This window comes from Macaca nemestrina, chromosome 18 (assembly GCF_043159975.1).
Source record: "Macaca nemestrina isolate mMacNem1 chromosome 18, mMacNem.hap1, whole genome shotgun sequence".
NCBI lineage: Eukaryota > Metazoa > Chordata > Mammalia > Primates > Cercopithecidae > Macaca > Macaca nemestrina.
In genome coordinates this window covers 87,433,310-87,458,649 of record NC_092142.1, presented here as the reverse complement: position 1 = coordinate 87,458,649, position 25,340 = coordinate 87,433,310, and the positions used below count along the sequence as shown (strand labels likewise).

General features: G+C 62.2%; 1 protein-coding gene across 2 annotated transcripts in view; it reads right to left on the bottom strand.

Annotated features, from left to right (window-relative positions):
• LOC105488891 (zinc finger protein, FOG family member 1) overlaps nucleotides 1-25,340 on the bottom strand; it is a 75,574-nt gene that overhangs the window by 9,906 nt on the left and 40,328 nt on the right. The window contains exon 4 of one of the 2 annotated variants that reach the window (XM_071085093.1): nucleotides 8,773-8,906. The exons of the other annotated variant lie outside the window; for it this stretch is intronic. Coding sequence (XP_070941194.1) covers nucleotides 8,773-8,906 — 134 coding nt within the window. The remainder of the gene's footprint in view (nucleotides 1-8,772; nucleotides 8,907-25,340) is intronic. 2 annotated transcript variants of the gene reach the window in all.

The following is a 25,340-nucleotide window of genomic DNA, read 5'->3' as shown; positions in this document are numbered from 1 at the left end:
GCAGCGGGGTCCCAGCCAGGCTCGGCCTCCCTGCTGCGACCATGGGCAGGGCACGGCCAGACCCGTATGCAGGGACCCCTCTGGGCCACCCCTGCCTCTTGGCCCATCTGCAGGGCACTCAGGAATCTAGCAAGATACAGCCTTTGGGTTGGGATGCTGAGTGACTACTCAGGCAAGGTTGGGGCAGGCTGGCCAGCAGAGCAGGTGACTTCCACACGGCTCAGCCACAGAACAGGTGAGCAGAGCTAAGCTGGCCCTGGCCGGGGTGGGTGCAACCCTGCAGTCCCAGTGTGAAGCCATCCCAGTTCCTGGCTCAGCTTCTCTGCAGATGGGGCTCTGCCCTCTCCCACATGGCTGTTAGGGGGACGGAGGGGAGACCGAGCCCCTGCTCACTCTGGACCCACCCCAAGCCCACCACTAGCCTTTGGGGCAGCCTCAGGGGGGTCAGTCCCATCTCCCTTGACTCAGTTTCCTCCCAGTATGTTGGGAGGCTGTGATCTGTGTGAAGCCTTTTGCCTGCCTAGCAAGTTGCCAGCCTAGCAGGTTGCCAGCCTAGCACGTTGCCAGCCTAGCAGGTTGCCAGCACAGGATGTGTATTAGCTCCAGCCCTGGCTATTGCTTTGGGTTGGCCTGGCAGGACAAAGTGGGCAGGGGGTGCCTCCAGGCCCCAGGGGATGCCGTCCATGGGGCACATCTGGGGCAGCACATGCTGGGTGTCCACTGGGGTGAACGGCTCCCCTGAAGAAGATGCTTTGTGCAGGCTGGCATCGGGTGGGTGCCCCCTTTTTAAAGGACACCCCAGTGATTCCCAGGGCCACAGGGCAGGGCTCCGGAGCTGCATGCCAGCTGTGGGGCTTGGCCAGCTTGGACGGGGGCTTCTGCTGGGGCAGGCTGGGGGCAAACCCCAGGGGCAATGGACAGGCACGTTCCTGGCACAAAGGTGGGTGACCAGCGGCTACTGTGTCCCGGCTGCGCCCAGGTCAGGCAGTCAGTGCTTGGAGAGGCTGCTGGGGCCTGGCCCTCCCCACTCTGGCCTTCCCGAGCCTCTAATGAATATTAATGAGTAGCGGAGGGTGAAAAAAATTAATCTGCTTGATCCTCCGATGGGTGCTGCGGTAACGATATGAAATCTAATTATTCGTCCCAATATTTCTAAACCCTCAAACTGAGACTGACAGCCTCCCGGTCGGTTTAATGCTTATCACTCCCAGGAGCAGCGTGTTCACAGCATGATAAAAACATGCGCCGCAACTTTGCTGACGCTGCACAACCCCCCGATTTTTCTGTGGCAGTCCTGAGTGGAGGGAAGGCGCCATGTTCCCACCTGGCCCCGCCGAGTGTACCCCACGTTTGTGGGGCACGATGGGGCACCTGCCCTGGGGGTGCAGGTGGGGAGGGGCATGGGGAAGGAGGGCAAGGCTTACGTCTGGCACTCGCCCCCGACCCGGGAGGGAACAGGTGGGAGAACTAGGGGTGCAAGACAAGAAGCTCGGGCCGCCCTGCCACAGTCCCCCCTGCAAACACTCTCAGAGGGGCCTGCCACTCCCACTTCTGTGACCACAGGCTGGGAAGGGGTGAGGGCCTCCCTGCCAGTCTGCCCTGTCTTCAGGGGCCACCCCCAACACCTCCCAGGGGAGAGGGGAGCACAGCCTCACCCGAGGCCACCAGGGTCCCCGGCCTGGAGGTGGTGTGGACACAGCCAGCCCTGAGCCAGTGTCTTGCCCGGTGCCGAGTGGCAGGACCCCTGAAGCCAGCCTGGGGCCACCTGCCCACCCTGGGAGCCACTGCTGGGGCCGGGGCCAGGAGACACTGGGGCAGGAAGCCAATTTCAGCTCCTGCTTCCCTTGCGGAGGGGCTGGCTGGGCACAGGTCTGTCTGTTGATTTTTTTCTCTCTCTTCTTTTTTCACCACCTCTGATCAGGCCTGCAACAGAAGCCTTTCTCTGGTGCTGCAGGCCCTTCCTGACCCTGCTCTGCCTGTGGGCAGTGGGGAGCGAGTGGGGAAGGGGCCAATTTTTTTTTTTTGAGACGAAATCTTGCTCTTGTCCCCAGGCTGGAGTGCAATGGCGTGATCTTGGCTCACTGCAACCTCCACCTCCCGGGTTCAAGCGATTCTCCTGCCTCAGCCTCCCAAATAGCTGGGATTACAGGCACCCACCACCACACCCAGCTAATTTTTGTAGTTTAAGTAGACACAGGGTTTCATCATGTTGGCCAGGCTGGTCTCGAACTCCTGACCTCAGGTGATCCGCCCGCCTTGGCCTCCCAAAGTGCTGGGATTACAGGTGTGAGCCACCGCGCCTGGCCTTGGGAGGGGGCCTATTTTTAACTTCCCAACCCGACCCTTCTGCCAAGACTCTCGGAGATGGCAATGGCTCCCAGGGTGCCCCAGGCTCGGCACCCATCCTGGTCAGGCAGGTGTATCCAGGGTCCGCGGAGGACCCTAGAGTCCACCCTGCTTGCCGCCCCTTGGGGTTGCCTTGTCCCTCCTCTGGGCCCTGGCCGGCCCCACCAGCGGCGGCCACTTTAAATTCCCCGGGTGGACCTGAGAATACTCCTTGTTTCCTCCAACAAAGAGGTCAGTGTCTCGATTCTGCGGTGGCACCGATAGCTATCGGAAACCCTATCTGCGCCGCATCCGCTGTGACAACTTTATCTGAGGCCGTTCCCAAACCTCGCTGTGCAGCTTGCAGGGCTGCTGAGGTGGCCCGGCCCAGGGAGCCAAACAGCTGGTCCTGCAGAAGCCCCTGCAGACGTCCTGCTCGGCCATCCCCAGGTCACTGCGGGGTAGCAGGCCAGCAGCGGGTTCACGGGAGAGTGGGGGCTGAGGCTGAGGCTGCTGAGCCCATCCTGAGAAGTCCTCCACCTCCCCGTCACCTCACCAGAGACACCAGCTGGTCCCTCAGTGCCTCTGTCTCCCTCGACCACGCAAGAAGTACATTTCCCAGGTGAGGGCCTGAGGCCTGCAAGACTAAAGCCAGGTCTGTGAGACCCCTGCCACCTCGCTGCTGCCACTTCATCCACTCAGTCACTCAGTCACTCACTCACTCCCTTATCCGACAGGCAGGGCTTGTGCATCAGCTGTTGCCAGGTGTGGGGAACACAGTGAACAGAACTGCATCTCCCGTGGCCGCTGGAGTGTGGAGCTGGCCAGAAACAGCAGGTAGGTGACTGGAGGGGGCGGTGACAGAGACACAGGACAGGCTGAGACAGGAAGTGGGGGTGGCTGTGCCAGGATGTTGGCTGAGGCCTGGAGGGTGAGGAAGGGAGGGTGTGGATATGAGGGGGCCAAGGAACAGCATGGGGAGGGAACAGAGAGGAGGGAACAGCACAGGGGAAGGTACAGCACGGGGTTGGGGAACAACACGGGGTGGGGGAACAGCACGGGGTGGGGGAACAGCACGGGGGAGGGAACAGCAGAGAGGGGAACAGCATGGGGGGAATAGCACCTGGGGGAAAAAGGGGAACAGCATGGTAGGGGGAACAGCATGGGGGAGGGGGAACAGCATAGGGGAGGGAACAGCACAGGGTGGGGGAACAGCACGGGGGAGGGGAACATCACAGGGGCAGGGAACAGCATGGGGGAGGAAACACGGTGTTTGTGCTCAGGAGACCTTAGCAGGCGGTCCCTGACCCATGATGGCCTGAGGCTTTCTCACCTGAGGATGGGGCTGGGACCCCTGGAGACACCACAGGGTCTGAGCAGTCCTCTGAAACCATGCAGGGAGCCCCAGAGCCTGGCGTCAAGGGTCATCGTCATGGCAGAACCTGATCTCATAGCAGGGGAAGGCCGGGCTTGGGGAGCTGAGTCAGGCTACTCTCCCTTTAGTTTTCACAGCACGGGGGAGGGAACAGCATGGTGGTGGGGGAACAGCGCGGAGTAGGGGGTAACAGCGGTGGGGGGAACAATGAGGTTGGCCTCAGGCCATATATCCGTCTATCCATCCAGCCATCCATGTGTCCACCCACCCACCCATCCATCTATCCATCCATCCATCTATCCATCCATCCATCCATCCATTCATCCACCTGTCCATCATCCACCCACCCACCTAATCATCCATCCATCCACCCATCCACCCACCCTCCCATCCATCCACCCACCCTCCCTCCCTCCCATCCATCCATCCACTCACCCACCTAATCATCCATACATCCACCCCCCACCCACCCTCCCTCCCATCCATCGATCCATCCATCGATCCATCCATCCATCCACCTATCCATCACTCACCCACCTAATCATCCACCCCCCCACCCACCCTCCCATCCATCCACCCATCCATCCATCCACCTACCCATCATCCACCCACCCACCCACCCTCCCATCCATCCATCCATCCACCCATCCATCTATCCATCCATCCATCCATCTATCCATCCATCCATCCATCCATTCATCCACCTGTCCATCATCCACCCACCCACCTAATCATCCATCCATCCACCCATTCACCCACCCTCCCATCCATCCACCCACCCTCCCTCCCTCCCATCCATCCATCCACTCACCCACCTAATCATCCATACATCCACCCCCCACCCACCCTCCCTCCCATCCATCGATCCATCCATTGATCCATCCATCCATCCACCTATCCATCACTCACCCACCTAATCATCCACCCCCCCACCCACCCTCCCATCCATCCACCCATCCATCCATCCACCCATCCATCCATCCACCTACCCATCATCCACCCACCCACCCACCCTCCCATCCACCTACCCATCATCCACCCACCCACCCACCCTCCCATCCATCCATCCATCCACCCATCCATCCATCCATTCATCCTTTCAGCCACCCACTCATTCATTCATCCATTCATCTATCTACCCACCCACTCATCCATCCACCCATACATCTCTCCATCCATCCATGTGGTTATCCATCCACCATCCATCTACCCACCCACCCATCCATCTATCCACCCATTCACCCACTCATTTATCCATCCATCTATCCATCTACCCATCCATTCATCCATCTACCCATCCATTCATCTATCCATTCGTCTATCCACCCCTCCTTCACCCACTCATCCATCCATCCATCCATCCACCCACCCACTCATCCATCTATCCATCCATCCAGCTGTCAATCCATCTACCTACGCATCTGTCCATCTACCCATCTACCCACCCATACACCCACCCATCCATCTATCCATGCATCCACCCATCCACCCATCATCCATCCATCCATCCATCCATCCACCCTCTCAGCCACCCACACATTCATTCATCCATCCATCTAACCACCCACCCACTCATCCATCCACCCATACATCTATCCATTCATCCACCTTGTTATCTTCCCATCTGTCCACTTATCCATCATCCATCTACCCACCCATCCACTTGTCTACCCACCATCCATCCTTCCTTCCTTCCATCCATCCATCCATTCATCCATCCATCCATCCATCCATCCATCCATCCATCCATCCATCCTCTCAGCCACTCACCCATTCATTAATCCATCCATCTATCCACCCACCTACTCATCCATCCACCCATACATCTATCCAGCCATCCACCTGGTTATCCTCCCATCCATCCACTTATCCACCATCCATCTACCCACCCATCCATCCACCTATCCACCCATTCATCCACTCATCTATCCATCCACCTATCCATCTATCCATCCATTAATCTATCCACTCATCCATCTACCCACCCCACCTTCACCCACTCTCCCACTCATCCATTCACCCACCTATCCATCCATCCATCCATCCATTAATCTATCCACTCATCCATCTACCCACCCCACCTTCACCCACTCTCCCACTCATCCATTCACCCACCTATCCATCCATCCATCCATCCATCCATCCATCCATCCATCCATCCATCCATCCACTCACTCATCCATCTATCCATCCACCCAGCCATCCATCCATCTACCTACGCATCTGTCCATCTATCTATCTACCCACCCAACCACCCACCCATCCATCTACGCATGCATCTACCCATCCACCCATCATCCACCCATTATCCCCCCACCCATTCATCCATCCACCCACCCACCCACCCACTCATCCATCTGTCCATCCACCCCTCCAGCCACACATCCATTCATCCATCCATCCATCTACCCATCCATCCATCCACCTACCCCTCCACCATGAGTGTTTCTGTAACTGACTATAAATTCTGAAGCTGGCTGGGCCCCTCGGGTCCCTTCCTGCAGCCCCGGGTGTGGCAGAGGTGGGAGCAGTTGCTACATCAGGGAAGCGACCTGCCCCAGGTCACACAGCAAGTCGGTGCCAGAGTCCACACTCCTGACTTGGCTGGGGACTCGGGCACTCAGTTTCCTCCCTGGGTGCTCACCCCCCACTGTCCAGAGGTGGAGGACTGAGGGGGATGCCACCCTGGCCCCATTCACCCCTGCCTGTGAGCGAGCCCCAGGCCTGTGGAGGCTGCGGGGAGGGTCACAGGGTCGCATGTGCACCCCTCCCCCTTCTCCTTCTACAAAGAGAGAAGAAAAACCGGCAGCAGCTGGGGCGATCCGGGGCAGGAGGCAACGTCCTCCTCAGGGAGGGGTCGGGGAGAGAACTGGGACCTATCAGCCAAGAGCCACAGGGGCCCGCTGAAACGCAAAAATATTTAGACAATAAATGAAGTATCGGAAAGGCGTGCATATCTTGAAGAAATCAATCATCTTGTACGGTGTGTCTGGACACTCGGCGCCAAGGCGGAGATAGCGCCTCGCTGGGGAGATAAGGGTTAATCAAGGATTTAATTCTGCAGGAGATAAAGCAGAGGAGGGAAGAGTGGAGCGGGGGCTCCTTCCTCCCCGGGCTCCCCGCAGAGCCTCAGCGGCTCCTCTGGCCTTCGCTCCCCTTGTGCCCCCAGACGTTATCTCCCCACTTGGGAGGGTTTCTAACCCTGCGCCCGTCTCCCCAGAATGGCCTGTGCCCCAGGCCAGAGCAGGACTAAATGCGGAGGCAGGAGGGCAGGCAGGGAGGGGTGACTGCAGCCAGGGCAAAGGGCAGCCCGTGGGGATGACTCCCAGGCTGGTGCCAGCCCCTCAGCCCCGTCATTAAGGAGTCTGAGAGGGTCTCCAGGAATGGGCAGATGTGGGTTCTAGTGCTCCCTCTGCTGTTTGATCCTGGGTACCTGGGCAATTGACTTAATGTCTTGGAGCCTCAGTTTTCTCATCTGTCAAATGGAGTGGCAGGACCCACCTCGTAGGATGCAGGGAGGAGGAAGTGAGGATGGGCCTGTGGTGTGTCTGGAACTCACAGAGCCCTCTAATCTCAGCCCCTACGGCCTTTGCCCCTGGTCTCTACCTATGGGTTTTCTTGACACTTTGAGAGTTCAGAGATGAGAGCCACGGAGCTCCCAGCCCATCCGTTCATTCCTCCTGGCAACCATAAACGCCTGCCAACATCCCCACATCCCAGCACTCCAGAAGGATCGACTGCCACTTGCACACGTACAGTGATGGGGAGCTCACGCCCCACAGAGCCAGCTCTGAACACCATGGCTTCCTTCCTGTGGTGGAGCTGAAATGTGGCTCCTTCCATGGAGAAAACTGACGACCACTGAGCTTCCACTGCTATTCTTCCACCTCCCTGCTCCAGGCCACGGGGCCAGGGAGCCACCCCTCCTGCCAGGCTGCCGGCCGCAGCGCCCACTGAGCCATGCCCCGTGTCAAACACCACTCCTGAACATCTCACGTGACCTGCCCAGCTGCCCTGGCAGGCAGGGGTGCCATGGGCTTCCCTGCTTCACAGACAAGCTTGCAGCCCTGCCCATGCCCCTTCTCAGGGTCTGCAGGCTCAGACGTAAAAGGAAGCTTTAGGCGCCCCTGTGTCTCACCCAAGGTCCCAAAGGCTGAGGCAGTGGAGGCTCATAGCGGGCAGGGGCCTGCCTGCAAGGAAATGGCATAAAGGCAGGAGACTCCAGGGCCTAGCGAAGGGGGACACCCTCTGTCCTGGGCCGGCTTCCCAAGGAATCCCTGAGCGGCCTGGGACACGCATCTGCCCGCTCAGCGGCAAAAGGCTGTGTGAATGACCCAGGAGGCCCCAGACCCTATGCCGCCCATGACGTGGCCCCACGCGTACTTACAGGTTTCTATATATCAGTGCCCTTTCTTAGCTGAGACGTGTTTTAAAAGAAACTGTTATACCCTCTTCGGAGGAAACCGTACTGACTTGTCGTAAGTCGGAGGTGGCCCCAGAAGTACATCCAAGACAAACCACACAGGCATTCGTGTCTAGTAGCAAGGGGCTGCCTTGGAAGGCTCTGCCAGGCAGGTGCTATCACCAAGGAGGTGAGCACTTGTGCCGAGGCCATGGAGACCACGGGCCTGATGGCCGTGCCTGTTGTCAGAAGGGTCTGCGGGGACAGACGCCAAACTACCCTCTGGCCCTCTGCTGCAGCGTCCTCACCGTCCCAGTACCCCCAAGGCCTGGGCCACTGCTTTGCTCCTCCCTCCCCTTGAATGCTCTTCTCCCCTGTCCCAATGCCCAGTCATCTGTCAAGGTCCTGCTTAAAGAACTCCTCCTCCAGGAAGTCCTCCCTGAGGCACCAAAGGCCCAATATCACCTCCTACAGGAAGCCCTCCATGGGCCCCCAGGCAGTGAATCCCTCCCTGCCCTCCAGGTCCCAGTGTCTCAGGCCCAAATCTTCCCACAGGCTCTACACACAGTGGCCAGAGCTCCTGGGCTGGCGTCTAAGCTGGGCCTGTCCCCTGGGTCGGTGTTGCCCTGTATCGGGTGGGTGGGCAGGGGCGGGGGTGGGGGCTGCTTACCGGCTCCACCTGCCCGGGCGACGAGGCTCCGGTCTGGACACTCCCGTGGAACGGGCCCCAGGACAGGCCCATGGCGAGGCTGAGTCGGGCCCGTACACGCCTCTGCCCATCCTGCACCACCGGCTCCAGCTCGTCTGCAGGGACACATTGCAGGCATGAGGCGTGCCCGGTCTGGGCCTGTCCAGCCCACCTCCCGCCAGGGTCGGCCCAAGGGGCAGTGGAGCGTGGCAGTCCTGGGGGCCTGGGCTGAGTGGCAGGGGCCGGCAGGTGCTGGGTCCCGGGGGCCTGGGCAGCCCTGCAGCATGATCTCTAGGGCACTGTGGGGTATAGCGACGCAGCCCGGAGGATGCCTGCGGCTGGGTTGTGAGCCCTGCGATGGTCGTTCTCCAGGGCAAGGGCTGCAGGTTAGACAGGGCCCACAGAGCCCGGCCGCACGGTGCAATGCTGGCATGAGTTTGTGTCATGGCTGACGAGTGACCCCCAAAAGATACACCAGCCTGCAGTCTACGAACATGCTCATATTTAGAAAAAGGGTCTTTGCAAATGTAATTAGATTAAGTCTCTTGAGATCAATGGGATTATCAGGTGGGTCCTAAAACCAATGACAAGTATCTTTCTAAGAGACACAGAAAAGGACACAGAAAAGACTATGAGAAGATGGAGGTGGAGATGGGAGGCAGCCATGAGGGTTGCCTGAAGCCCCCAGAAGCTGAGAGTGGCAGGAAGGAGCCTCTGGAAGGAGGCTGGCCCTGTCGACACTTGGACTTGGGACTTGGAGCCTCCAGACTGTGAGAGGACACACATCCGCCGTCTGAACTTAGCACTCAGCCCAGGACACACACACACCTGACCCTCACCCGCCTTCTGGAGTCTCAGCCTCCTCGGTGGACAACAGGGACGTGGCTCCTTCCAGGCCACACACCCTCTGCCCAGGAAGGCTGGGTCACCTCTACCTCTCCCGTGGCCAGGGCTGCCTGGGCCCACGGAGGCCTCACGTGGCCTCGCCTGGTCCCCTGGCCGCAGTGCTGTGGCAGCCCCACTTCCTGGAGCCCCGATTGGGCAGGCTGTGGCCTTAATGGGCCTGATGATCAGATAGCTGCTTGCCTAATGGCAGAGATAACATGTAAATACGCCGGGAGGCCCTGCTAAAACGTTTTAACTGGGTCTTTGTCTTCCCCAGGGCAGATAAGATGGCAGCGAACCAGGACTGAGAGGCTGAGGAGGCCTGCGTCCCTTTATCAGCCCCCAGGAGGGGACGAGCGGACTGGGGGCAGCAGGAGCGGCTCTGCCGTCTCAGCTTCGTGGCTGCCAGCCCACCCAGAATGCCTGGGTCCTGGCCCAGGGCTCTGACCACTGGGCCTCCCTCCTCCCCTGCCCCTGCCCCTGCAGGGCTTGGCACCAAGAGGGTGACCAGTGTGAGCTGGGTCCCAGCATCCCATTCATATGGGCCAGCCAGCACCACACGGCCCTATGGGGTCATCCCCCTGTACAGACGAGGACATTGAGGCCCCTAGAGGCTATGCGGCTAGCAGCAGGGCACTGGGGTCCAAAGCCCTAGGCCTGGCTCCAGGGGCACCCTGTGTGTGACAGTGGTGGGGGGCCTGGCCCCTCATGTCCTGGCTGCACCTGCGTCTCTGGCCCCTACCTGGTCAGGCCTCGGGGGTAGACATGGGAGAGAAGAGACTCCCCAGAGGGGAGCTCCCAGTGTGTGCTCATCCGTCCCTCTGTCTGTCCAGTCTCTGGTGGGTCGTGAGTGCCACCCCTCAGTCAGGGCTGGGGCCACAGGGAAGCATGTGGAATCCCATCTGGACCGTCAGAAACACTCGAAGCTTCGTGGGTGGGGCCCTGCGTGCGGGCCTCTGTTCTGGCGGGGCAGGGCGGAGTGGGGGGCAGAGGACCCTTGTCTGAGAAGCCCCTGAGGGCACATCTGGACCCATGAGTGCTGTGACTTCCTTTCAGAGAGGGAAGGGGTCGCATGCCTTCCCCTCAGGTTCCAGAACATTCCTGACCAGAGTCCCTGGGCCTGCTGGGCACGGAGCCCCCACTGGGCGCCCCTGCTGTTCCTGAGACACTGCCGTGTACCTGGAGCTGGTGCCCACCTTTCCAGGGGTAGGAGGAGCTTGGGCCTGCAGTGTCCACACCTGCCACATGTCACACCTCAAGGGTGTCGAGGTCCCTGTCCTGGTGGCCCTGGGCTCTCGCTTGCCCCCTGCCCTCATGGGGAAGGGGGAGGGCAGAACTGGTGCCCACCCTACCCGGTCCATGCTGCACCCACAGGCAAACGGTCCTGCTCCCTAATCGGAGCTCCAGGGCCAGCCGGCCGAGCCTCCCAGATAAGAGTGTGGCTGGCATTTCCCGTGGCGGCTGCCCCTTCTGGGTATCACGCACCGCCAGAGAGGGCTGGCTCCGATAAAGGTGGCCGTTCCGCTCGCCCAGGGGCAGAACCCACCACTCAGGGATGGCCGGGGGCTGGGTGAGGGGCCTCCAGGGAGTCCAGGGATCGGAGGCGTGTGGGGCTGGGGACCAGGGCGATGGTTACCATGACAACCCATCTCCCTGGACCAGGGTTCAGGTTGCGTCTCCAAGGGGCTGTGCATGGGAAAGGTGCCTCTTGGGGGTGGATGCAGGGCCACGAAGGTGCCTGGATTGGTAAGGGGAGCATGGCTGATCTTAGCCCCAGCTCACCCCCAGTGCCCTTGTGCAGCTTACAACCTGTGCAACTGAACATGGAGGCCGTGGTGGTTCGCAACACTCATCTGCTCACGTAACCTATTTCCAGCCCCCTGTTCCTGCAGAGACCCTCTCCCAACCAGAAACAAAATCGCATTGGAAAGTGGGGGTGGGTGAGGCTCCTACTCCTGGCAGATGGGGTGCCTCCTGAGGACTTGACTCAAGGCTGAGAATGGATAGAAATGTCCGTGAGTGAGGGTGAGAGTCCTGGGACTGGGGGCCAGGGATGCTGAGCTGGGTGGGAATGGGCGGGAAGACACAGGCAGATGTTTTTTTAAACGGTCTGTAAAATGGCTGGGGGATCCAGACAGTGGCAGCCATGGAGATGGCCAGCACCCAACCCCACCACTAGGAAGCCCAGGGCCCAGCGAGGCTGAGGAGTGCCCAAGCCACACTGGGAGCTCTGGCTGGAGGTGGGACCAGAACCCATGGTGAGCTCTGTGCTTGTCCCACCACAAAACCCTGTGGGGAACCCGGGGCAGCAACAGGCAAGCCACAGTCTTGGCCTTGGGGCTCCCAGAAAACACAGGCAGTGGCCGGACACCCCCATGGCACCAACAGCTCTGAGGGCAGGCCAGTCAGGGTGGGCTTCCAGGGGGAGGTGTCTTTCCCTGCCAGCCTCCTGTGACCGGTCTCTCTGCTGCCTCTTCCCCAGCTCCAGAGCAACTGGGGTGAGCCCAGCAGAGATGCCAGCTCCAGCCAGGTTGTCTCTGCAGATGAAGAATGGGGACACCAGCTGCGGCTCCCAAATCCCCACGAACCCAACATGAGTGCCAGCCCCACGGACCCAACGTGAGTGCCCGCCCCACGGACCCAACATGAGTGCCTGCCCCACGGACCCAACATGAGTGCCTGCCCCACGGACTGAGCCTCAGCCGGGCCCAGCAGGACTTGCGGGGATTCTTCCCAGCTGCTCTGAAGTTACTCCTCCCAACACACGTGGGGGAGACAGATCCAAGAGGTTCCGTCTCTGGCCCAAGGGTAGGCAGCGGGTGGGTGGGTTAGAACCAGAGCCCCAGGGGTCTTCTGAGCTGAGGTGGGAGGGAGCAGCTGGTGGCCCCATGGCTGACTCTTCCAGCTGTGGCCTCAGTTTCCCCATCTCTAGACGGGTCTCCTGAGGAGGGGGCGGGCCCGAAGCCGCATAGGTGAGCCCCACAGGGGACATGGGGCCGCCACTATAGGCACAGCACTGGGACAAGGATTAATTTATTCAGGCAAACAGGACTGCACACGCCATCTCCAGAACAAACACGCCGTGCTGGGATTCAATTTCACCCCCAAGCATCTGCGAGGAACCAAATGAGAAGTTCCAGCCATTGCATATTTATATGATTGAAACGTCCACATGGGTCTTAAAACCCTCCGGTGACACTCGCGGGGATGGAAGCAGTGGGGGCTGAGGACCAGGCAGAGCTCAGCGCTGCCGGCTGGGCCAACCCCACAGAGTGGGGAGCCTTGCTGAGGGGAGCCTGGTGGGTCTGGCCAGGGTCCAGGGCCTTTTGGGGGTGCCTGGGGAGGGAGAGCTGGGGTCTGGAATCCACAGGCCTGGGGCCAATCCTGCCTCTGCCCAGCTCGCCAGTGGTTGTGTGTGCTCTGAGTCTCGGTTTACCCATACGGAGAAGGGGGTGCCCCCATGACGTTCCCCTGGGCTCATGCCATGAGGGTAGGGGTGTGTCTGCCGGTGCAGCCAGCACTGTTCTCTCTCCCAGCTGCCCGGATGGGCTGAGACACTGCACCAGGTGGGCATCCTAAGGCCTGGGGCCCAGCCCTGGGCTGCCCCCTGGGATTTGGCCTCTACCCTTGAGCTCTGGCTCTGCCCCAGAGGCCCTAGAGGTCCCTGTGGCCTCCCTCAACAACGTGGCCAACATGCCCAGCACAGGCACCGCGGCCCCCTCCTGACGCACATGTGGCAGCAAGCCTGTGGAGGAGCGTCTGCTCCCATCCCACAGGCCCAGAGACTCCAGCAACCAGCTGGGGGTCACACAGCAGGGAAGGCAGTTGCCCCCGAGACCAGACCCCGAAGCTGCTCTCTGGCAGAGGATCCAGGGCTCCACCCAGGACCATCTGCCTCCTGAACCGACGCTGCTCAGCCACCCGCCTCCCCAGGCCTGTTTCCCCACCTGAACCACGGCCCTGGCAGGCTGGCTCGCAGCTCTGACTTGAGGCAGGTGAAGGCGTCACCCTGTGCGTCTGTGGACGTCCGGGAACCGGGGCCCCTCCTGCACAGAGCTGGCCTTCCCGCCTTCCAGGGGCCAGCTTCTGTTTGTGCCTAATGGCTGGTAGCCTCTGGAGCGCAAAGTCCGGCCACCCCCGACGGTGGGCTCTGTGGTTGGTGCCCACCGTAGGGTCACCCCAGCACCCACTTATCTAATCAACCTCTTCGCTCCGCCCTGTCCCGCCCTGTGGCTCCCACAGGCCAGCTGGGCCCGGCTTTGTTGGGAGCGGCCCTGTCTCAGGGATCATGCTGTTTGCTTTTGATAAAAGTCACAAAAAAGGAAAGAAAAAGGAGCTTCCCTCCCCCAGGCTGGGGGGGTTCTGGAAGTCTCTGTGGGTCAGCAGGTGAGGCTGGTGCACAGACCATGTGGGTCCTGAGAACACATCCTGCACAGACACAGAAACAGAGGCCAGAGGGGCGAGCGGCTCCCCAAGGTCACACGGGAGGCAGACCCGGCTGGCCGGGGGTCGACTGCGTGGGGCGGGACAAGCCGGCCCCTCTGTCCACCACGACGCGCCACGTTCGGATCTGCTTGCTGGTCACGTGTTTGGCTCCCACGCAGGCCAACCCTGCGGAGTCCATTTAACAGGGGCAAGGGGACCTGCCCACGGTCACCAGCTCCAAAGTCAGACCCTCCTGGATGGAAAAGCCTGTAATCTGGGTGGCAGCTGAGGCCCCAGGACAAGAGACAGGTGACAGAAGGGGAGTGGAGGCTAAGCAGCTCCTGCCCCGCCCTGTGACCTCCACGCAGGGTCTGTGTCCCCTCTGCAGCCTCAGCGGCAGGCCCTGGACCTGTGTGCTGTAGCCGCCTACGGGAGGCAGAGCCCTGGTTCCCAGGATTCACCAACCACGGCCCACAGCGGGCACCGAAGGCCACGTCTGGGAGAGGTTCTGAGTGAGCCTTGGGATGGGCCTGTGCCAAGGAGAGGCCAGGGGAGCCCACGTGGAGCCAAAGGCCTGTGGTTGGACTCTGTGGCCTTCTCTGTGGCCTGAGAAGCCTCTTGGGCAGTGAAAAGCGTGGTCCTGTGTGGATATCATGGCCTCCCTCACATGTGATCCTCCCAAGATCTGGCTGGGAACAAACGCAGGCCTGGTGCGAAATGGATGGGGGACAAGGCTGGGGGTCCAACAACTTCTTTCCTTTTCTTTCTTTTTTCTTTTGAGACAGAGTCTTGCTCTGTCACCCAGCCTGGAGTGCAGTGGTGCGATCTTGGCTCACTGTAGCCTCCGCCTCCCAGTTTCAAGCGATTCTCTCATCTCAGCCTCCTGAGTAGCTGGGAGTACAGGTGCATGCCACCACACCCGGCTAATTTTTGTATTTTTAGTAAAGAAGGGATTTTGCCATGTTGGCCAGGCTTGTCTTGAACTCCTGACCTCAAACGATCTGCCCACCTCAGCCTCCCAAAGTACTGGGCTTACAGGTGTGAACCACCGTGCCCGGCCCACCAGCAACTTCTTGACACATCCTCCACCCACTGGGCCCCTTACTGTGGCCCCCTTTTTAGGTTCCTGCTTACAGATAGGGCAACCAAGGCTCAGAGGAGGGATTGGCTGCTGGAGGCCCCCGAGTGGAGCCCAGGATGGGCTGGGCAAGGGTGTCCTCCCAGGCAGGTGGTGGGGCTGGCCCATCTGCAGAGGGGCCTCACAAGGGTCCCTTGTGAGCGTCCAAACGCCTGGGTGCACAGGCAAGGTCAAGGTCCACTGTGGGCAGCTGGCTGTCTGCAGGGGGCCTTTCCCGCAGCCACGTGGGCCCCGCAGGGCTGCCACTTCTCCCCAAGGCCCACATCTGCCGGAGCTGGATGGCATCTCCCATGGGGGCTGGTGTTCCCAGGCCTGTAGAACCCACAAGACCCAGCCCACCCTTTGGACAGAGGCTGGGCATCGTCCTCTGAGCCTTACCCCATTCAGCCATCCTGCCAGGGCATGGAGAAGGCTGACACACCCAGGCAGCCCAGGTCTGGGACCAGGAGACCAGATCTATGCGGCACTAGTCAGTCAGTGTGTTCCCTGGATCACGCCACACCTGAATGCCAAGTCAAGAAACACAAAGGGGCCCAGGCTTGACTCCAGCCCTGGCTGGGTCACTGATGGCCATGGCACCTCTGGGCAGGCCTCAGTTCCCCACCTCTGAGCTCTGGAGGCTGGGACACGGTGCGGAGGGGACGAGGCCAAGAGCTCGGGGGATGATGGGGGCTGTTTCTCCTGTTCTTGTCTGTGAAAAGCAAGGCCGGAGAAGCTGGGGGCCACGTGGGAGGTTACACAGCCAGCAAGTGGCATGGGAGAGTCAAGCCCAGGTCCTTCTGATCGCAAACCCATGACTGCAGCCCAGGCCATACCCCCACCTGCAGTGAGTCCCACCCACTGGGCAGTAGGCCCTCCATGAAGTCCATTCCCTGTTCACAGACAGGAGCCACCAAGCAGAGTGGGCAGAAGGCCACCTGGAAAGGTCAGCAGGACCACAGCCCTCACTCGTGGCAGTGGCCCTGGCTGTGGCACTCAGGACAGCCGAGATGGAAGGAACAACGTGACATGGGCTAGTGAGAAGGGAGACGGAGCCGCCGGATGAGACACAGAGACGGAGCCGCAGGCGGATGAGACGCGGGCGATGGGATCAATGGATGCACCAAAGCTCAGAGGCAAAGCCACTCAGGGCTCTGCAGATTAGCCCAGCTCTTGGGGGCCTGATGAGGGTTCCCACCCTGCCTCTCCCTGGGTCCCCCCAGCGCCCCTCGGAGGGTCCAGGTCCTGGCAGCAGGGCTGAGTCTGGGAGAGGCAACAGAGGAGCCTGGGAGCTGCATGCCCAGGATGGGTAGAAAAATGGATCAGCTTTGCTGCTGAAAAACCAGATGTCACATATGTCTGGGCCCTCCGGCCATGCTGGGGAAATGGCTGTGCTCCTCAGAGCTGTGGCCCGTGCACACCCAGTGATGGCTACCGCCCTGTGGACGCACACTCAGTGCACAGCCTGCCCTGCGTGCCCGCTCTGGGGCAGCCTCTTGGCCAGCCCCCATTCAGTCGTTTCCAGATTATTCTGTGTTACCGTGTGCCCAGCAGTGAAGCCAAGCCCCAGCACAAGACCCAGGTCCATTTCACTGAGGGGAAACAGAGGAGGGGCCTGCTCAAGGCCTCCCAGCACCCCGCCCCGGGAGACCCCAGGCCCACCACCTCCTGGGAAGCTTCCAGCTCCTCCACCCTGGTCCTCCTGCCCTGGTGCCCCCACCCCTGCCCTAGTCTCCCCACCCCTGCTGTGGTCTCCCCACCCCTGCCCTAGTCTCCCCGCCTCCTGCCCTGGTGCCCCCCACCCCTGCCCTAGTCTCCCCACCCCTGCCCTAGTCTCCCCATCCCCTGCCCTGGTGCCCCCCACCCCTGCCCTAGTCTCCCCACCCCTGCCCTAGTCTCCCCACCTCCTGCCCTAGTCTCCCCATCCCCTGCTGTGGCCTCCCTGCCTCCTGCCCTGGTCTCCCCACCCCTGCCCTGGTGCCCCCCACCCCTGCCCTAGTCTCCCCACCCCCTGCTGTGGCCTCCCCACCCCTGCCCTAGTCTCCCCACCTCCTGCCCTAGTCTCCCCACCCCTGCCCTGGTCTCCCCACCCCTGCCCTGGTGCCCCCCACCCCTGCCCTAGTCTCCCCATCCCCTGCCCTGGTGCCCCCCACCCCTGTCCTAGTCTCCCCACCCCTGCCCTAGTCTCCCCACCTCCTGCCCTAGTCTCCCCACCTCCTGCCCTAGTCTCCCCACCTCCTGCCCTAGTCTCCCTATCCCCTGCTGTGGCCTCCCTGCCTCCTGCCCTGGTCTCCCCACCCCCGCCCTGGTGCCCCCCACCCCTGCCCTAGTCTCCCCACCCCTGCTGTGGCCTCCCTGCCTCCTGCCCTAGTCTCCCCACCTCCTGCCCTAGTCTCCCTATCCCCTGCTGTGGCCTCCCTGCCTCCTGCCCTGGTCTCCCCACCCCCGCCCTGGTGCCCCCCACCCCTGCCCTAGTCTCCCCACCCCCTGCTGTGGCCTCCCCACCCCCTGCTGTGGCCTCCCCGCCTCCTGCCCTGGTCTCCCCACCTCCTGCCCTGGTCTCCTCTGCTTTCTGCCTGGCATGGCCCCTGTTGGCCTCCTGGCCATGGTGCCTGGCCTCTGCTGGGCCACAAACCTCAGAGCACCCCGGAGGCCAGTGGAGAGCCCAGCGTGGGGTTGGCCCAGAGCCCCAGGCCTCCTGGACAAGGGTTTTCTTCTCACCCCAGGCCAGAGGTTAACAAAGGGCTTCGAACGCCAGAGCTTGCCTTCCTGAGATGTTTCCCTCGGACCCTGCACTCACGGGGGAGGGCTTCGGGGGGCTGGGGCTGTGAGGGGTGCCTTCCTTTGGGGTGAGGCACGTGGCCGGAAAGCCCCGTGGAGGCCCTGCCAGTAGCTGCACCTGCCGAGGCTCTCTCTCTGCTAGAGGTGGGCCTCGCACCCTGTGTGCCCACCCTCCGAGCGCCCGCCCACTCGGCATGGTGGTCTCCTTGCCAAGTCGTGCTCAGGGCCCACATCGCAGGAGGCCTGGCTGGGATCAGCAGACAGGCGGCATGGGCATCGTTCCTGGGAGCTGACGGCAGGGGGTGCTGGCTCCAGGGAATGGTAGGTGCCAGGCACGGTGCTGCCTCAGGGCCAGCCCACATGGCACGGTGCCAGGACCCCAGGAAGCCATCCGTGCGGAGGGTGATGCCAGCCCCTCCCACCTCCTCCCTGTCTCCCAGGTCCCCAGAGTGTTCACCACCTCCTGGGGGCACCCAGGGGCAGAGGTCTTGATTTCATTAACTCTGTCTTCCTGCTAGACGGTCAGCCCCTCAGGGCTGGCTTTTGACGGCTGTGTCCCGAAGGCACTGGAACACCGGGGACCTGAGTGCCTGTGTTTGGAGGAGGACGGCACCACCTCCTGGGAGAAGACCCAGCCAGCGCACCTTGGGGAGGGACCGACCTCCTCGCCGAGGCCCTGGCCGGCTCTGGGCTACAAACGGGCAGTAAGGAGCGGCAGGCACAAGGGCCACGGCTTGGCTTGGCCCAGCCTGGGCCTGGCGTCCACTGTGGAGCAGCTGTGTCAGCCATCGGGTGAGGGAGCAGCAGGAAGGGCCGGCCACAGGTGCCGCAGCCCCCGGCTCTGCCCCGCCCACCCGCCAGCTGGTGCCTGTGAACTTCTCTTCCTATCGCCTGGAACATCGCTGCGATTATTGATTTTTTGACACAGAACAACAGCCCATCTTTATCGGGCTGAACCCTGGCCCCAGCTAATGGCAGAGCTGGGACCGCCTGGGAATAGCAAGGAAGGCAGGGTGGGGCCAAACTCCCCTGCAGGTACCTGGGGGCCCTCGTACCTGCAAGCCCAGTGGCCTGTCCTGGGGAGGGGTGTCTCTAAGGGAAGGGGCAAGGACCTGACCCTACGGGGCAGTGGGGCAGTGCTCAGGCCCAGAACTGCCCTTTCAGAGGCCTCGAGGGCAGCTCGGAGCCAGGTCTTGCCTGTCTGAACCCCTTCCATGGTGCTCTCTTGGGGGCTGTGGTCTCAGACACCACCACCTTGGCCCCCTCTGGGGCAGCTGGACTGGCAGGCAGAGCCCCATGGTGCACAGGGGGGCCCGTGTCCCTCCATGTGTCCCCGAGGGGTCTGTGCACGGGGCCCAGCGAGGGACTCTTTCTCCCCGCACCCTGGGCGGCATCTCTGGCACTCTGCAGCGCCTCCCCAGGGCTGGGGAGTCTGAGGGCCACGGCCTCGTGTTACCTCCAAGCTGGGAGACTGGCAGCCTCTCCGGGCTTCTGGAAGGCTAAACGCCCTGGGTCCTGGGCCTTGGTCTTCCTGCCTGGGACGTGGGGAGAGGGAGCCGATTTACCCCCAGGCCCTAGTAGTCTGGTCTTCGGGGACCCTGAGGCCTGAGAACTGGGGTGGGGGTCCCTGGCTCTCCCCAGCCCTGCCTCATCCTATCAGTGGCTGGAAACAGGATGTTAGATAAGCTGTTTACACAGGACGTATTTTCTTTACCTTATCTGTGTCCCATCGGCCTGGGCGCCCCGGCCTCTGCCCTGTTTTTCCAGGGTCTAGATGCCCCTGAAGGCCCTTTCTTCCCACCAGGCCCCTGCTCAGCCTGTTCATTTGCCCTCGGGGGCTCCGTCTGTGCTCCATAAATGGGAGAGGGTGCGTGAGGGCCCAGGGTGCTGCCCCAGCCTTGGGTGAGACCATCCTACCCAGCCTGGCAGGCACCCACCCCCACCGGGGGCAGCTGTGGACACCCAGGCAGGTGCTGATGAGGACGCTGGTGCCCACCGAGAGCACCAGGACACTGCCACCCCCCGAGAATGGAAAAGTCCCTTCCAGAAAAGGCTGCTGCCCTGAGCCCTCACTGACCCTTCGGTCTTGTCACCTCCACAGAGGAGGTGCTAACCAGGGGAAGACTGAGGCCTCAGGAGCCCAAGGTCTGCCTAGCACCCTGAGGCTCTAACTGGGATATGGAGCCTGTGCCCCAGGGTGAGCCCAGCCCCATGTGAGTCCCAGAGGCAGAAGGTGCTTCTGTGAACTGTGAATGTGTCTCCTCTTCTAAAAGCTATGTGTGGTTTTATGGGCAGCCACAGAGAGAGCTGTCATGGCCCCAATCACCCCAACACAGATGAGAAGACCGAGGTCAGAGAGGACCTGGCCCCACAGAGAGGACCTGGCCCCACAGAGCGGACCTGGCCCCACAGAGAGGCAGCTGGCACCACAGAGAGGCAGCTGGCACCACAGAGCGGACCTGGCCCCACAGAGAGGCAGCTGGCTGTGAGTCAGATACAGGCCAGGCAGGGGCTCGGGAGGGTGGGGAAGACCAGGAAGCAGGAGGAGCTCTGGAGGCAGAACAGGCCAGCTCCTCCTCAGACACAGATCCCTCCACTCAAGAACCGGGGGTCCCCCAGACACAGCTCCCTCCCCTGTGCCTCTGCTCAGGAACCACGGAAGTCTCCACTGGCCCCTGAATCAAGCACTGTGTTACAATGGGGGTTCCTGTCCCAGGGGCGCGTGCTCATCCACCCACCCTGCCCTGCTGAGGAGCACCACCCTCACCTGCAGAAGAGACGGCGCACAGCCTTCCAGTCCCGCGGGGTTGGGGGAACAACAGCTAAAGGTGGGTGGGGGTGGTGACCACTCTGAGGGCAGCCCCGGATCTGCCGTTCGGCCACTGTGTGTGCAGAGCAACCCACAAACGGGCACCCACGTGGCCTCCGCTGCCCTTAGAACCATCTTCCTTCTCTGGAGGAAACGTGGCAGGACAGCAAAAATTTTAAAAAAATAAATGACTTGCCGTCTTCGACATGCTGCCCTGAGCCCGTCCATGCTGGGATGATTTTTCTGGGATAAATTCCCAGGAGCCAACTGCTGAGTCAAGGGAGGCAGCAGCTGGTGGTGCTGGGGCAGCCAGGACCGGGTGGCTCTGACCTGCGAGGTGGGGACCCTCAGCTGGGACGGGGTCGCCAAGGCCACTGCCTCCAGCAGCACCGGCTGGGGAGGGACAATGGGGCTCTGGGAGGCTGGGGGCAAGCCCGAGACCCACAGTAACTCCAGGGTGGATCCAAACGGACACCTGGGGCCAAAGCCCCTGTTCATGGCCCCAGGCCACCCACAGGGCACAGGGACTAGGTTGGGGGACATGGAGGGGCACGCACAGAAGCATCACGCCTGTGGGGCAGAGGCGGGTCCTGAGTGTCTGGTGCCCGGGCCCTGGGCAGGGTGGGAGAGGGCGGGGGGCTGGGGTGGGAGGCACCCTCACGAGACACAATAAACCCCGAGATAGCATCTTGCCGCATCTCAGGCCCTGCTCGGCCCTTTCGGGCAGGATATGACCAGCCCTTGAGCCGATGGCGGCCCCTTTGTCCCATCTCCGGGGACCGATCTTATCGGCTGCGTCCACGGCCGCTGTAATGGAAAAGCACGGTGAGGAAATAAAAAGTTACATGCAGAGACGGAGGAGAGATAAATAAATAAATAAATAAATAAATAGGGGGCGGGTGCAGCCGCCTGAGGGGTGGAGGAGCTGCTGGGAGGGTTAAACCACGGGTGGGGGCGCTTGCAGGGCTGGGGTCAGGAGGTCAGGGCTCACCGGCCTAGTCCCCACCTCGGACGAGCCATGTGAACTCACTGCGTCTCAGTTCGCTCTTTGGCCCAGGAGCCCTCCCAGGCTGGGGTTGACCCCATGGCAAACAGCAGTGCCAGGAGGGCCCCACACCCACGCCCACCACCTCCATCATCCACGCCCGCCATCTCCATCATCACCAGCACCGGCGGGAGGGCCCCGCACCCACACCCGCTACCTCCATCATCCACGCCCGCCATCTCCATCATCACCAGCACTGGCAGGAGGGCCTCGCACCCACACCTGCCATCTCCATTATCCACGCCCGCCACCTCCATCATCACCAGCACCCACGCCCGCCACCTCCATCATCACCAGCACCCACGCCCGCCACCTCCATCATCACCAGCACCCACGCCCGCCATCTCCATCATCACCAGCACCCACGCCCGCCATCTCCATCATCACCAGCACCCACACCTGCCATCTCCATCATCACCAGCACCGGCGGGAGGGCCCTGCACCCACGCCCGCTATCTCCATCACCAGCAGTGGTGTCTCAGTTTCCCTCCTGGGCAGGAGGAGGTGGAGAAGTCAGGCCAGTGTGGGGAGGGGCCGGCCTTAGAGACCCTGACATGTCCCCCAGCTGAGGCTGTACCCCACAGGGAGGGCCTGCTGTACCTGTTGGTGACGTGAGGACACCAAGGTGTGGTCTAGGGACCCAGCACTGTGCCCAGGACCCAGCTTAGCCCAGGGTGGCCAAGATCTGAGCTGACCATGCAGACATGCTGGGAAAGAGAAACTGTGGGCCCTGCCCTGCCCCAGCAGCTCCAGGCAGCCTGAACTGTCCTGTCCCCGTCTCACAGATGAGGGACCCTGAGCCCAGAACAGGGTGCAACAGGCCCCAGGTCTGTGGTGAGAGAGGTGACACCTGGAAGCTGGGTCTGCTGTTGTACCAGCGGGAGGGCTGGTGCCAGTAACAGCAACAGTCCTCGCGAGGTGACAGCACGACCCAGAGTGACAGTGACAGCACCAGCAAGGTGACAGCGGCCAGGCCAGCAGCAGCTCTCTCTAACAGCACTGTTCCTGTGCTAGTGATGGTCACGGTGCCCACACTGGTGGCAACATGGGGCGTAGTGGTGGGAACGAGGGCAGCTGGGGCAGCAGCTGCCAGCGACACGCTTATGGCCTGCCCAGCGCCTGCCCACTGTCCCAAGGGTCCTCCCAAGAGCGCCTTGTGGCCATCTTCCTGAGGAGGCCACCAGCTCAGGCGGGGAGCTGACTGTGTCCCCGGCCATGCGGCAGGCCCGGAGGGGCAGGGAGGGAAGCTTCTGGGCAGCAGCCGGGGCTCCAGGGGCTCGCCCAGGTGATACTGGTGGGCCTGCCCCCGAGATGTCTGGGAGGGGCCGGTAGGGCAACAGCGGGGGCCCGGGTGGGGGCTGGTGGTGGGGGATGGCCGGGGCAGGAAGCCGGGTGGGAGGGCGGAGGAGGAAGCCAGCTTGATTAGCGCCTGCGGCCGAGATAGGCTGCCCTGGCCACAGATAGCCGCTCCCGGAAGGTGGTGAGGCCAGTGGGCAGCACGGCAGGCAGCCAGGCCCGGCCCCTGCCCCCCAACCATGGGGATGGCTAGAGACCCAGGGCTCCAGCTGCACTCCTCATGGGGCATCCACTGTCCCTCACCCTCTGCTGCCATGGGGCCGAGGAGGGGCCCGGGGAGCCCACAGGACCCTGGGGGCTGGGCCTGGAGAGACTGGATGGGTGGGCCTGGGCCCTTCCCTGGGAGGCAGGCCTGGGGACTCTGTGCCCACTCGGACCCTCCCTAGCATGGGGGTGCGGTGGCTACCTGACCTCTCCTGGCCTCAGTTTCCCATCTGTGAAGGGGACACAGTGCCCACTTCAGCCAAGCACTTTCCTGGATCTCCCTCCGTCTGCCCCTGAGCTGTCCTCCACCCAGCCAGCGGGATTCAGGGGCCACCCAGGTGGGGTCCCCCACACTGTGCACAGACCTGCCCCGTGCCCAGCCTGCTAGGCACCAGGCTCCGCCCTGTCCACGTGCCCAGTCCTGCCTGCCCCTTGGCTCCTTTGCTGCTCCCAAAGTCAGCTGGGCCGGCCCCACCCCAGGCCTCTGCACCTGGCTTCCTCTGCACCAGCCCGCATCTCCAGCGTCACCCCCACGACTGCTCTCTCCTCCTCGGCGGCTGCTCTGGAGGCCGCATCAGGGTCTGTTTTGCTCACGCTGCATCCCCCTGTCTATGGCAGGGCTGGCACACAGTTGGTGCTCAATAAATGGAAGTACAAGAGAGTGAGTGAATGCCGGCTCTGCCTGCAGTTTCGGGACCTCGAGGCCCAGGTGACTTTCCTGGGGTGGAGGCTGAAGTCAGGGCCAGGCTCAGGAGGCAGCTTCTGTATGGCCAGGGCTGGGGTGGGTGTGGGAGGTCAGCCAGGCCCCGGGGTGCTGGCAGCCTGGCCATGGGGAAGCCACAAGGGCCATGGGGGAGCTGGGGATGAAGGAAGAGGAGCCGGTCTCAGGGGCTGCAGATGGCTCTGGCCCCAACCTCAACCCTGACCAGGGGCTCTGACCTCAGGGCCTTGCATGGAGAGGCAGGCCTGGGGTCTGGTGGTGCAGGCAGGACCCGGGTGCGGCCCCCACCCAGGCCTGGGGCCAGTGCTTGGGAGAGGGGAGGGAAGGGTGTCATGGGAAGGCTCAGGGCCAGGGGCAGCCAAGGTGTCCATGTCAACCACCCAGGGTCATGCCGGCCAGAGCCTGCGACCTCTGAACTCAGTTTCCAAGATAACTGCCCTCTGCCACCACAGGCCGGACGTGCTGGGGCCTCAGGCTCTGAGTTCGCTGCTGCCTCACCTCTGCGCTCACTCCAGATGGGCGGGGTGCCCCCGGCTCAGGGACTGCGCCCTCAGCCTGGGACACCGTTTCCAGACGCCCCTCACTCGTTTGGGACTCAAACATTGGCTCAGCGAGGCCAGCTCTGCCTGCCCCTCGGATACGTGGAGTTCCTACCTCGTCATGACTTGGGGTGTCTCCCTCACCAGAGAGCAGATCCTGGAGGGCCTGGGCTGTGCTGGCCTGAGCATGTCCCTCATACACACGCTGGTTGAATGAACACACCACCTCCTTCTCTTGACCGCTCCCGGGCGGGACACCCATGTTCTTTCTGGTTCCAGGGCCCATGTCCCTCCACCACACACGTCCAGGGCAGGCCCATCCCTGTCTATTCCCAGCACCTGATACACGCCTGGCCCCAATGTGCTCAGCAAACCTCCAGGGAAGGGTGTGGCTGCGAGACACACAGCCCCTCCTCGGGTTCTGGCTCCAGCTCCCCATGGCCCCCTCTGCCCCGCTGTGAAGTGGGGTGGGGTCTGGGGCTCCCTCTGGGGACCCCTCAGGTGGGCTCCTGTTCCCTAGGACAGCCAGAGGTGGTAGCTCCTGACCCAGCACTGGGTCTGGTCTATGGAGGTGACCCCAGGCTGACCCCTGCCATCCGCCAGGGTCCCCTCCCCCCCGTTAATCTAAGACTAATAGTGCTATCGGGGGCAGCGCCGGGCTGCTGATA